This window comes from Gadus chalcogrammus, chromosome 5 (assembly GCF_026213295.1).
Source record: "Gadus chalcogrammus isolate NIFS_2021 chromosome 5, NIFS_Gcha_1.0, whole genome shotgun sequence".
Classification (NCBI taxonomy): Eukaryota; Metazoa; Chordata; class Actinopteri; order Gadiformes; family Gadidae; genus Gadus; species Gadus chalcogrammus.
Genome location: NC_079416.1, coordinates 22,941,837 through 22,955,678, shown reverse-complemented (window position 1 = coordinate 22,955,678; position 13,842 = coordinate 22,941,837). Strand labels below are relative to the sequence as shown.

General features: G+C 49.0%; 1 protein-coding gene across 1 annotated transcript; it reads right to left on the bottom strand.

Annotated features, from left to right (window-relative positions):
- Positions 1-311: 311 nt before the first annotated feature.
- On the bottom strand, positions 312-13,618 carry tnfaip2b (tumor necrosis factor, alpha-induced protein 2b). Its single transcript, XM_056589803.1, has 12 exons — positions 13,564-13,618; positions 10,306-10,936; positions 10,076-10,187; positions 9,231-9,353; positions 8,723-8,817; positions 8,385-8,477; positions 7,409-7,535; positions 6,436-6,555; positions 4,556-4,630; positions 3,018-3,095; positions 1,206-1,327; positions 312-856 (listed from the first exon to the last, which is right to left on the bottom strand). The coding sequence occupies exons 1-12, from the start codon at positions 13,616-13,618 to the stop codon at positions 703-705; spliced, it is 1,785 nt and encodes a 594-aa protein (XP_056445778.1). The 3' UTR covers positions 312-702.
- Positions 13,619-13,842: the final 224 nt, after the last annotated feature.

Sequence of the window (13,842 nt, the reverse complement as noted above, 5' to 3'; positions counted from 1 at the left end):
TAAGTAATCAACAAATAACCCTGGCAACCAAAATGGGAAATGTCTCTGTGTAAATAATGACAAAAGACGGATAACAAGCGATCACAAGCAGAGTTTGCGCCTGCACAGCGGACAAAAACAGACTGGACAAGCTGATCAGGAAGGCCAGCTCAGTGGTCGGGGCTGAGCAGCTGAAGGTCCAGCAGGTGCTAGAGGCCAGAATCCTCAACAGACTGGACAAGCTGATCAGGAAGGCCAGCTCAGTGGTCGGGCTGAGCAGCTGAAGGTCCAGCAGGTGCTAGAGGCCAGAATCCTCAACAAACTGGCCTCAATAATGACTAACCCCACTCACCCACTCCACGCCCTGAAGGTGATCAAGAACAGCGCCTTCAGTCGGAGACTAATTGCACCAATGTGCAAAACGGAGCGGTACAGAAAGTCCTGTAGACCAGCTGCCATACGGTTTTATAATGCACAAAAATAACTGCACTTTGTAGCATTTACTATTGTATTTATTGTTTAAGTATTTAAGTATTTTAGCTATATGACGGAATGTGTGTTTGTTATGTCTGTCCATACGCTGTTGTGACACTGTAATTTCCTGTAAAGGATTATTAAAGGATCTATCTATCTATCTATCCATCTGATGTGTATCGGTGACTCGTTTCATTGCTACGGAGCGATGTACAGTACATGGGCTGGGCTTAGCTGGCTGGTGGGGCATCACTTGAGGTTAACTCTGGAGAAGAAGAGGGGAGGCGCGGGGTCAGAGGTCAGGATGTCCTTCCTACTGTCGGCCAGAGCTTCTTGTACCATCGCCCTGTGCGACCGCGAGAGACTGCTCTTCAACTTCAGGAGGGAGAGGACGTGCTTTGAGCTGAAAACAAGAAAGAACAACATCTATAATGAGAGAGCCCTTTGCCCTGTTTGTCTATTTAACATTAACCACAACCGACCGGACCTCCAACACACCCTATCCACTAACCCTAACCCCCCTATCCCAAAATCTACTAATCCAAACCCAACTAACCCAAACTCAATTACCCTAAGCCCACTAACCCCACTAACACCCCTAACCCAACTATCACTAACCCAACTAACCATTGATTATTTAGCTTGGGGTTGATCAGACCATGTATTCACCATCACGTACGATTACTGTACATGTAAAGTACGCTTCATGGCTTACATGTAAACTGAAGAAGAAAAAGAAGCAACATGCACACCTCAGATCAGGGTAGGACATTCCCATGGAGGCCACCACGATCTGGATGGTGGGAAGGTGCTGGAGCCGGAGGACTTCTGCAATCTGGGAGACGATCCCATCCAGCCACAGCTCCCTGGGGCCCTGAGGACACCAGAAGACCATCGATCCCTCGCTCTGTCCCAAAATCTGCCCAATGACAGTTGAGTGTTGTCGTCTGCGTGTGAGAGTTATAGCCTTAAGGATGGGTCTCTACCTCAACCCAGCCTTCTGGACTGTAGGTCAGATGATAAACAGGTCTGTACTCTAGGTCAGATGATAAACAGGTCTCTACTCTAGGTCAAATGATGAACAGGTCTCTACTGTAGGTCAGATGATAAACAGGTCTCTACTCTAGGTCAAATGATGAACAGGTCTCTACTGTAGGTCAGATGATAAACAGGTCTCTACTGTAGGTCAGATGATAAACAGGTCTCTACTCTAGGTCAGATTATAAACAGGTCTCTACTGTAGGTCAGATGATAAACAGGTCTCTACTGTAGGTCAGATGATAAACAGGTCTCTACTGTAGGTCAGATGATAAACAGGTCTCTACTCTAGGTCAGATGATAAACAGGTCTCTACTGTAGGTCAGATGATAAACAGGTCTCTACTCTAGGTCAGATGATAAACAGGTCTCTACTGTAGGTCAGATGATAAACAAGTCTCTACTGTAGGTCAGATGATAAACAGGTCTCTACTCTAGGTCAGATGATAAATTGGTCTCTACTCTAGGTCAGATGATAAACAGGTCTCTACTCTAGGTCAGATGATAAACAGGTCTCTACTGTAGGTCAGATGATAAACAGGTCTCTACTGTAGGTCAGATGATAAACAGGTCTCTACTCTAGGTCAGATGATAAACAGGTCTCTACTCTAGGTCAGATGATAAACAGGTCTCTACTGTAGGTCAGATGATAAACAGGTCTCTACTCTAGGTCAGATGATAAACAGGTCTCTACTCTAGGTCAGATGATAAACAGGTCTCTACTCTAGGTCAGATGTCAGACAGGTCTCTACTGTAGGTCAGATGATAAACAGGTCTCTACTCTAGGTCATATGATAAACAGGTCTCTACTGTAGGTCAGATGATAAACAGGTCTCTACTGTAGGTCAGATGATAAACAGGTCTCTACTCTAGGTCAGATGATAAACAGGTCTCTACTGTAGGTCAGATGATAAACAGGTCTCTACTCTAGGTCAGATGATAAACAGGTCTCTACTGTAGGTCAGATGATAAACAGGTCTCTACTCTAGGTCAGATGATAAACAGGTCTCTACTGTAGGTCAGATGATAAACAAGTCTCTACTGTAGGTCAGATGATAAACAGGTCTCTACTCTAGGTCAGATGATAAATTGGTCTCTACTCTAGGTCAGATGATAAACAGGGCTCTACTGTAGGTCAGATGATAAACAGGTCTCTAATGTAGGTCAGATGATAAACAGGTCTCTACTGTAGGTCAGATGATAAACAGGTCTCTAGGTCAGATGATAAACAGGTCTCTACTCTAGGTCAGATGATAAACAGGTCTCTACTGTAGGTCAGATGTCAGACAGGTCTCTACGACTTCCTAAACTGCAGGTCAGATGTTGGACGACAGCAGGTGCCTCGTCCTTCCGGCTCATTTGCCTTCGGCCGGTTGAGGAGGGTCATATTGGTTTATCGTACGGATATCTTCTCATTACAAACATCCCACTCCTAGGGTTCAGACAGCAGGAAGAGGCTGTCTGCGCATGACTCCACATCGAGCTAGTAGAGTGGAGCTTAGTAACGTATGGTTGAGTTGAACTCACGGCTCTAGAGAACACCTCTGCCAGCCGCTCGCCGTGCTCAGACACGGTCTGGGCCGCCTGCACCTGCTGATGCAGATTCTTCAAAGTAAAAGTCAACTTTATTGTCAATTCAAAAATATGTGCCGGACATACAGAGGAATCAAAATAGTGTTTATCTCTGACACCCTGGTGCAATAAGAACAAATGGATACATTTTGATAACAATAAATAAATTCTAAATAGTGCAAAAGCTAAGGAAAAAGAAAAAGGTGTATATAAAATAAAATATAAATATATATATATTTCAAAAAACATATATATATATAAAATAAATATTTATATTTATAAAGAAGTTAATGAATTGAAATGCAATATGCAGATTTTTTTTACAATATGTGCATTAAGCACTAAACTGGTGAAATTAGAAGTGTACATTTTAAGGGCATTTCAATGCATAAATAGATTTGGAGTCCAGAGTTGTTGGGGAGGGAGGGAAGGGAGGGGAGAGAGGGGAGGGAGGGGAGAGAAGGGGAGGGAGGGGAGAGAAGGGGAGAGAGGAGGGAGGGGAGAGAGGGGAGAGAGGGAAGGGAGGGGAGAGAGGGGAGAGAGGGAAGGGAGGGGCGAGGGGAGAGAGAGGGGAGAGAGGGGAGAGAGAGGAGAGGGGAGAGAGAGGGGAGAGAGGGGAGAGAGAGGAGAGGGGAGAGAGGGGAGGGAGGGAAGGGAGGGGAGAGAGGGAAGGGAGGGGGAGAGAAGGGAGAGAGGGGAGAGATGGGAGAGAAGGGGAGAGAGGAGGGAGGGAAGGGAGGGGAGAGGGGAGAGAGAGGAGGGAGGTGAGAGAGGGAAGGGAGGGGCGAGAGGGAAGGGAGGTGAGAGAGGGAAGGGAGGGGCGAGAGGGAAGGGAGGTGAGGGAGGGAAGGGAGGGGCGAGAGGGAAGGGAGGGGAGAGAAGGGGAGAGAGGAGGGAGGGGAGAGAGGGGAGAGAGAGGAGAGAGGGGAGGGAGGGGAGAGATGTGGGAGGGGAGAGAAGGGGAGAGAGGGGAGAGAGAGGAGAGAGGGGAGGGAGGGGAGAGATGAGGGAGGGGAGAGAGAGGAGAGAGAGGAGGGAGGGGAGAGAGGGGGGATAGGGGAGAGAGAGGAGGGAGGGGGGATAGGGGAGGGAGGGGGAGAGGAGAGAGAGCTGGGAGGGGAGAGGGGAGGGAGGGGACTGAGGGGAGAGAGAGTGGGGAGAGGAGGGAGGGGAGGGAGAAAGGGGAGAGAGGGGAGGGAGGGGAGAGAGGGGAGGGAGGGGAGAGAGAGTGGGGAGAGAGAGTGGGGAGAGAGGAGGGAGGGGAGGGAGACTGGGGAGAGAGGGGAGAGAGGGGGGAGAGGGGAGGGAGGGGAGAGAGGGGAGGGAGGGGAGAGAGGGGAGAGAGGGGAGGGAGGGGCGAGAGAGGAGGGAGGGGAGAGGGGAGAGAGGAGGGAGAGGAGGGAGAGGAGAGAGGGGAGGGAAGGAAGGGGGGAGGGAGGGGAGGGAGGGAGGGGAGGGAGCTTCCTGCCAGCCTGGTGGGAGAGGCTGTTTACCAGTCTGCGGTTCCCGTTCAGCAGCCTGCTCACGTACTCCGCAATCACCTCCACCTGCAGCCGGCCCACCAGCCCCTACAGACAGACCATCACACCCCAGCAACCTTCAGCCGATAGATAGACGATCAATAACACAACCACCCCTACAGACAGACCATCACACCCCCCAGCAACCTTCAGCCGATAGATAGACGATCAATAACACAACCACCCCTACAGACAGACCATCACACCCCCCAGCAACCTTCAGCCGATAGATAGACGATCAATAACACAACCACCCCTTCAGCCGATAGATAGACGATCAATAACACAACCACCCCTACAGACAGACCATCACAGCCCCCAGCAACCTTCAGCCGATAGATAGACGATCAATAACACAACCACCCCTACAGACAGACCATCACACCCCCCAGCAACCTTCAGCCGATAGATAGAAGATCAATAACACAACCACCCCTTCAGCCGATAGATAGAAGATCAATAACACAACCACCCCTTCAGCCGATAGATAGAAGATCAATAACACAACCACCCCTTCAGCCGATAGATAGAAGATCAATAACACAACCACCCCTTCAGCCGATAGACAGAAGATCAATAACACAACCACCCCTTCAGCCTATAGATAGACGATCAATAACACAATCACCCCTTCAGCCGATAGATAGAAGATCAATAACACAACCACCCCTTCAGCCGATAGATAGAAGATCAATAACACAACCACCCCTTCAGCCGATAGATAGAAGATCAATAACACAATCACCCCTTCAGCCGATAGATAGAAGATCAATAACACAATCACCCCTTCAGCCGATAGATAGAAGATCAATAACACAACCACCCCTTCAGCCGATAGATAGAAGATCAATAACACAACCACCCCTTCAGCCTATAGATAGAAGATCAATAACACAACCACCCCTTCAGCCTATAGATAGAAGATCAATAACACAACCACCCCTTCAGCCGATAGATAGAAGATCACTAACACAACCACCCCTTCAGCCGATAGATAGAAGATCAATAACACAATCACCCCTTCAGCCGATAGATAGAAGATCAATAACACAATCACCCCTTCAGCCGATAGATAGAAGATCAATAACACAACCACCCCTTCAGCCGATAGATAGAAGATCAATAACACAACCACCCCTTCAGCCGATAGATAGAAGATCAATAACACAACCACCCCTTCAGCCGATAGATAGAAGATCAATAACACAACCACCCCTTCAGCCGATAGATAGAAGATCACTAACACAACCACCCCTTCAGCCGATAGATAGAAGATCAATAACACAATCACCCCTTCAGCCGATAGATAGAAGATCAATAACACAATCACCCCTTCAGCCGATAGATAGAAGATCAATAACACAACCACCCCTTCAGCCGATAGATAGAAGATCAATAACACAACCACCCCTTCAGCCGATAGATAGAAGATCAATAACACAACCACCCCTTCAACCGATAGATAGAAGATCAATAAACACAATCACTGCTTCAGCCAATACATAGAGGATCAATAAATACAATACCCTCTCAGACCATCACTAAATGACCCACACACAACTATGGGCTTTTTTGCTCACTCCATCGGTCACTCTTTTGTTCACTAAATATCCCAATATTAGGTTCTCAAAGGCTCACTCTCTGGTTCACTAAGGGCCGATCCCATGTCTACCCCTTACCCCTTCCCCTTCCCCCTCCCCCTTGTTTTGAAGGGGTAAGGGGAAGGGGTAAGGGGTAGAAATGGGATTGGGCCTAAGTCTCTCACTTTTGTTCACTAAATCTCTCGCACTTGGATGAATCACCCAGAGGTCAGAGATGTACCCCCTAGCAGGGGTCAGAGGTCAGAGACGTACCTCCCGGCAGGGGTCGCCCAGCCCCTGGAGGTCCTGGATGTGGAGCTCCAGGCTGTCCAGAAGACCCTGGAGCACCGGCCTCTTCAGCCAGCAGCAGGTGCCCAGCGTGGGGTAGTGGGGCTGGGAGAAGGACGGAGGGAACAGTTCTCATGTTAATCCCATGTTACCCCTCCCCTTTCCCTAAAGCCCCTCCTCTTTACCGTATAACCCCTCCCCTTTCCCTCAGGCCCCCTCCTCTAGACCATATAACCCCTCCCCTTTCCCCCAGACCCCTCCTCTTTACCATATAACCCCTCCCATCTCTTATGAACCCTCCCCTTTCCCTCATAACCCCTCCCCTTTCGCTCAAACCCCTCCTCTGGACCATATAACCCCTCCCCTTTCCCTCATACCCCTCCCCATTCCCTTGTAACCCCTCCCCTTTCCCTCATCCCCCTCCTCTGGACCATATAGCCCCTCCCCTTACCCTCATATCCCCTCCCCCCTATCACCCCTGAAAACCCTCCCCATCACTATAACCCCTCCCCTTTCCTAAGCGAATGAGCTAGTTGATGCCCAACCCACGGAACACAGAAGCCTTCATCCCCGTCCCAGATCTCAGCGTGTGAAGGCTGATAGTCAACGGTTACATTGTGTACATCTAGTTATCCGAGTGAGGTCTAGTACAGGTTTAGCAGGCGTTGTAGTTTCATTAAAAATATAGACATCCCGTAGGGAAGGGTTAGTTTTAGGTCTATCCCTTGTCGGGAAGAGTTAGTGTTAGGTCAAGCCCTCTTAGGGAAGGGAGTGTTTGGTCTATCCCTCTTAGGGAGAGATTAGTGTTAGGTCCATCCCTCGTGTGGAAGGGTTAGTGTAGGTCCATCCCTCGTATGGAAGGGTTAGTGTAGGTCCATCCCTCGTATGGAAGCGTTAGTGTAGGTCCATCCCTCGTATGGAAGGGTTAGTGTAGGCCAATCCCTGGAGGGGGACATACCTTCAGAGACTTCAGGGTGGGGCTCAGTAGCCACGTGTGAGCGGATTCCTTCACAGAGCTCAGTGTGTGTAGGCAGCGTTCCTTCACATCATCTGGGAAGAGATGAGCCTTCTTCACAACATAGTCCCTGAACACACGGAGACAGAAGAGAGCTTCAGCTACAGCCTGAGCCTAAAGACTATTGAGCAAAGCATCTCATTACAGACGGTTGTTTTGGGGATGTTGTTAGAAACAAATGAAACAGCTTCTGGTTGCCACCGGTTATTTAAGATGGGAATAACCCTTCTGTGTCCTGAAAACAGAGAGGAGCAACATGAGGAGTAACAGGAGGAGTAACAGGAGTAACATAAGGAATAACAGGAGGAGTAACAGGAGGAGTAAAAGGAGTAACATGAGGAGTAACAGGGGGAGTAACAGGAGGAGTAACATGAGGAGTAACAGGAGTAACATGAGGAGTAACAGGAGTAACATGAGGAGTAACAGGAGTAACAGGAGGAGTAACAGGAGGAGTAACAGGAGGAGTAACAGGAGTAACAGGAGGAGTAACAGGAGGAGTAACAGGAGGAGTAACATGAGGAGTAACAGGAGGAGTAACAGGAGGAGTAACAGGAGGAGTAACAGGAGGAGTAACATGAGGAGTAACAGGAGGAGTAACAGGGGGAGTAACAGGAGGAGTAACATGAGGAGTAACAGGAGTAACATGAGGAGTAACAGGAGTAACATGAGGAGTAACAGGAGGAGTAACAGGAGGAGTAACAGGAGGAGTAACAGGAGGAGTAACATGAGGAGTAACATGAGGAGTAACAGGAGGAGTAACAGGAGGAGTAACAGGAGGAGTAATAGCAGGAGTAACATGAGGAGTAACAGGAGGAGTAACATGAGGAGTAACATGAGGAGTAACAGGAGGAGTAACAGGAGGAGTAACAGGAGGAGTAACAGGAGGAGTAAGGGGAGGAGTAAGAGGATTTGACTGAACCTGAGCTGCTGGAGGACGAGGAGGTGTGCCAGGAGGAGCTGTCTGCTGTTTCCTGCCGAGCTGCCCATCACGTTGGAGAGGAAGCTCTTCAAACTGACATTTCAATACAGGACGTTATTTACCCACTTCCCATTTTGTTGGAAGAAGTTCATATTAAAAATAACCCTTTTGGAGAAAATGTAAGTTGCATGTAAGTAGATGTAAAGGAGATTAGTGGCCCAATGTGTGTGTGTGTGTGTGTGTGTGTGTGTGTGTGTGTGTGTGTGTGTGTGTGTGTGTGTGTGTGTGTGTGTGTGTGTGTGTGTGTGTGTGTGTGTGTGTGTGTGTGTGTGTGTTACCTGTCCAGGAATTCAACAAGCACACACGCGACCAGCTGGGCTTTGCGTTCATCTCCCAGGATGCACTTTGTTTCCACTACTGCTCCGTTAAGACACTAAAGGCACAGGGAGCAGAACTGCGTTAGGTGGTGTAGGGGCAGTGGTGTAGGGGGTGCTGGGGCTGGAGGAGGTGGGGGTGGTAGTGGTGGTGGTGGAGGTGGTGTAGGAGGTGCTGGTGGTGTAGGAGGTGGAGGTGGTGGAGGAGGTGCTGGTGGTGGAGGAGGTGGAGGTGGTGGAGGAGGTGGAGGTGGTGTAGGAGATGGTGGTGGTGTACGAGGTGGAGGTGGTGGAGGAGGTGCTGGTGGTGTAGGAGGTGGAGGTGGTGGAGGAGGTGTTGATGGTGTAGGAGGTGGAGGTGGTGTAGGAGTGGTGGTGGTGTAGGAGATGGTGGTGGTGTATGAGGTGGAGGTGCTGGAGGAGGTGCTGGTGGTGTAGGAGGTGCTGGTGGTGTAGAAGGTGGAGGAGGTACCTGGAGTACATCTATGGCCAGCGGGCTGGAGGGGCAGCCATCTGTAGCCATGGGTGGAGCTCCTCCACTCCACAAGGCCTGCTCCGCCTTCAGGAAGAGATCCAAGCTCCTCCGAAGCCTCTCCTGGGGAGATCCACAACACAACCGCTGTCTGCTGCTGGTTCTACTGGGAGCTGCCCAGTTCAGCATCAGTCTGCTGCTGGTTCTACTGGGAGCTGCCCAGTTCAACATCAGTCTGCTGCTGGTTCTACTGGGAGCTGCCCAGTTCAACATCAGTCTGCTGCTGGTTCTACTGGGAGCTGCCCAGTTCAACATCAGTCTGCTGCTGGTTCTACTGGGAGCTGCCCAGTTCAGCATCAGTCTGCTGCTGGTTCTACTGGGAGCTGCCCAGTTCAACATCAGTCTGCTGCTGGTTCTACTGGGAGCTGACCAGTTCAACATCAGTCTGCTGCTGGTTCTACTGGGAGCTGCCCAGTTCAACATCAGTCTGCTACTGGTTCTACTGGGAGCTGCCCAGTTCAACATCAGTCTGCTAGTGGTTCTACTGGGAGCTGCCCAGTTCAACATCAGTCTGCTGCTGGTTCTACTGGGAGCTGCCCAGTTCAACATCAGTCTGCTGCTGGTTCTACTGGGAGCTGACCAGTTCAACATCAGTCTGCTACTGGTTCTACTGGGAGCTGCCCAGTTCAACTACAGTCTGCTACTGGGAGCTGCCCAGTTCAACATCAGTCTGCTACTGGTTCTGCTGGGAGCTGCCCAGTTCAACTACAGTCTGCTACTGGGAGCTGCCCAGTTCAACTACAGTCTGCTTCTGGTTCTACTGGGAGCTGCCCAGTTCAACCTACCTGTGTAGTGGAGAGGAACTGCGCCTCTAGGGGTGAGTAGAGGTCTTGGGGCAGCAGGGGACCCAGCCTATCCGAGTCCACTTCACCCCTCAGAGCCTCATCTCTCAGGATGCTGAAACGCAGAGGAGAACCATCCCGTCATGTGTTGTAGTATGACAGTCACAAGGAGGGAATCGGCCTGAAGTGAGCAAAGGGACTAGAGGTGAATCAGGCCTGAAGGGAGGACGTACCTGGGGTAGTGGCTATTGACCCAGCGAAGGAGGACCCTGCAGTCCTCATCTTCCAGTCCGAACTCCGCGATCATCGACAGCCTCGAGCTGAACGCACGGTGGTACAGCCGGCCGTAGAGGTTACAGATGTCCACCTCCGCGGGGTAACAGTCCTTAACCACCCGGACCACCCAGCCCAGGTCCTCCTTCAGCTGCCGGCCGACTTCGAGGATCTCTCGCTCGATGGAGGACAGACCCTGTCCGTCTCCGGGCGACGAAGCTCCGTTCACCCGTGCCTCCACTAAGTCCGCCAGCGCCTCGTCGTGGAGCGCCCAGAAGCCACCGGGCCTCCAGTCCGGTGGAACCCGACCCGTCCCCTGCCATCGCCGGTCCTGCTCCTCGTCCTTGCGGATAGCGTCCACCGCAGCCCTCAGCACCTCGACGTCTTCCACCTCGGAGCTAAAAGAGCGGCTCAGGGCCTGCCTCAGTCGGCTGGTGAAGACCGTCCGGTCCGAAGCGAGACGCGCTATCTGGACCGCGCCCCCGACCTCCTGCCCCGCCCCTCCGAACAGACCCTCCTCTCGGGCGATGAGCTGCCCCGCGGCCTCCGACAGACGCCGACCCTCCAAGAGCTCCTCAAAAGAAGCTTCTTCTGTGGAGACAGGCGCAGCTCGTTTAATATTAGGCTACATCTCCGATAAAGTGCTTCGCATTAGAGTTTGGGTTCTCTGCCCGAGCCCGAGACCGGCCGATACTTCCCACCACTATCCTCGGGCCGGGTCGGGCCGATACTTCCCACCACTGTCCTCGGGCCGGGTTGGGCCGATACTTCCCACTACTATCATCGGGCCGGGTCGGGCCGGGCCTTTGATCGAGCGTTGGTGTTCTTTTGTTTGTTTTTTTATCATTGCTTTATTGGCCTAATCTGGGGAGCAATCTATGCCATAAACAGAAATATTATAGGCCTTTATTACTTATCAATGCCGTGGAACGCTCCGTTCACTTGCATGTGTAGTAGTCATCATGGACTTTAAAGAGGTAGTAGTCCGGTAACTTGTCAACCCCAGCGTCCTCGGTTGCTAAGCGACGTCAACGTCTTTGGCGGACTATTTCTCTGCTGATCAGCACTACGAATGCTGGTAACGGGGCCGGCCCTGGGCATAGGCTTTTTTTATTGCTGTTTTTTTTGCATACTGTATTCATCTAACTTTAACTTCAATGTTTATATTACTTAGTACCAGTAGTTAAGTCGAAATAAATATTAGACAACATAACATAACCCCCCCACAGACTCTACCTGAATCGGGAGGTTGGGAGGGACGAGTTAACTACTTAGTTAGTTACCCACTTGATACATCATTCTGACCGGAGAGGAGAAAGCTATCTATTTGCACATCGCAATGTCAAAGAAACCTAAACACTCTGGCACCCAGGGGAGGAAGAGAACAAAAGAAGAGGAGGAAAAACGGGAAGAGACAGAAATACAGGAACTTTAATTTGTTTATCTTTAATGTAGGCCTGGCTGGCTATAGCCAACTGGTCACTTTGTCTGGCTCTTGTTCACCTTTCTATCTTTATTTCTCTGGAGCTAACTGTTCCCTATACATAACTCTGCTTAATACGTGGCTATTGTTTTAATTTATTCACTAATCGAAGCAATATGTGGTTTTATTATTTAGTAAATACAAATAATCTGCCAACAGTTGTCAGGGTGTAGCGCGTTGCCAAGCAACGTGTAAACAACTTAACCAGAGTTAACTACTCACGGCAGCTCTTTACCTATAGCTGGTCCGCTGCTCAATCCAAACCCGCACGCTTCAATGAAAATCAAAACATGTCAGCTATGTTCATAGGTCCATAACAGTTTGTAAGCCACAGTAAAATGGGGGTATAATCCTTAAATGATCCAATGCATTGTAGTAACCATTGTTGGAGCAGTGTTTATTTTCAAGCTGATTTGGATGATAGTTTGTGGTTTGCATATCTTACATTTCCAATATCTTTCATATCAAAACATATTATTGTATTTTTTTTACACTTCAGTTGAGTGCTTGTTTAATCTCTGGTTAGAACCAAACTAGATAAACCATACTACATTTAATTGTATTTACAATAATTTGAATCTGAACTCATATCTATTATTTTGCATATGAATGCCTTTAGTAAACATCGTGCATTTCTTTGCAGTATTTTGTGCATACCTTATTGTATGAGTGATTCATTGTTACTTTTTTTGCAAGACTTTTTTTTACTGCAAAGTGTTTAATTATTAAAAATTCTAACGTCTGCAGTATTTTGTGCATACCATATCGTATTTATGATTCATTGCTTGTTACTTGGTTTGTAATACGTTTTGTGGGTTTAATTTTCTATCTAAAATCAAAGAGTCTCAAAAACAAAGCTTTGTAGCTTCTCTGAGTTTATGAACATTGGTAGTCGAATTTACTGTGCGATCCAAAGGGGTAGGGGGCACCAGCAAAAATCTTGCCTATAGGGCGCCAAATTGGTCAGGGCCGGCCCTGGCTGGCAACGAATAAATTGTAAAAAGACACACAATGTGAAGTTATTTTTTCGTTTTGGCAAGTAGCCGTGTAATAAGCGGGATAATGTATAGAACGTCGCCGGTCCTTATCGAAAATAAGCCCCTTCTGGGCTATTTCCCCGATATTGACCGGCGTTCTATTACACATTATCCCTTACATATATATTTAGCAGAGTAGACCTAAGTAACAAATGTGTACAAAGTTACATATGTATAAAAATAAATGTCTGGTTGAACTCGGGCTCGGGCTCATAATTAATGTGTCGGGCCGGGCCGGGCTCGGACAGAACGTGCACAGGCCGGGTCGGGCTTGATTTTCTGGGCCCGATTTAAGCTCTACTTCGCATGCTACGGTACAAGATGATGTAAAACCAAGTAATACAAGCTCTAAAGACAGCTGTACGGACCTCCTCGGGAGACAACCACATTCAGCGACTGCGACCTCGGCTTGGAGGGACGCCCGCGTCCGGGGAGAACCTTGAGGAATCTCCCCCAGGGTGAGGTAGGCCTACGCGGCTCCGTGTGAGACGACATAGAGATCCTTGGAGAGATAAAAACAATCTTTAGAACTAATATGTCTTGGGTTATTCGCGTAATGAGATACAAAAATATATAATACGATGCCTATAGCCTACCAAGTATACAAAAAATCGTAATTATCAAAATTAATCTAATCCTAATTATAAATAAAGATGTGATAAATAAGGTGGGTTATTATGAGGTTAACACTCACTAACCTGACTTGAGGTGAGAGATGCAATGGGAGTCGAACCCCCGGCTTATATTCTCCATCGTCTCTGAAGCCACTCCTCAGTTGATGCTCAAGGGGATTACCCGGCCGCCCAACTGTCAAATTTCCAATAATAAACGAAAGGGAAACCATCTCTCTTGCTCAACCAGAGGGTGTTTGTGGGGGAAGCCCTGCTGGAAAACGTGAGGTACCTTCTAGTTAAGATTTTGTAAAGACAGTACAGTAAGAATTAAAAAAAAAAAAAAAAGCGCAATAGAAGCGTTAA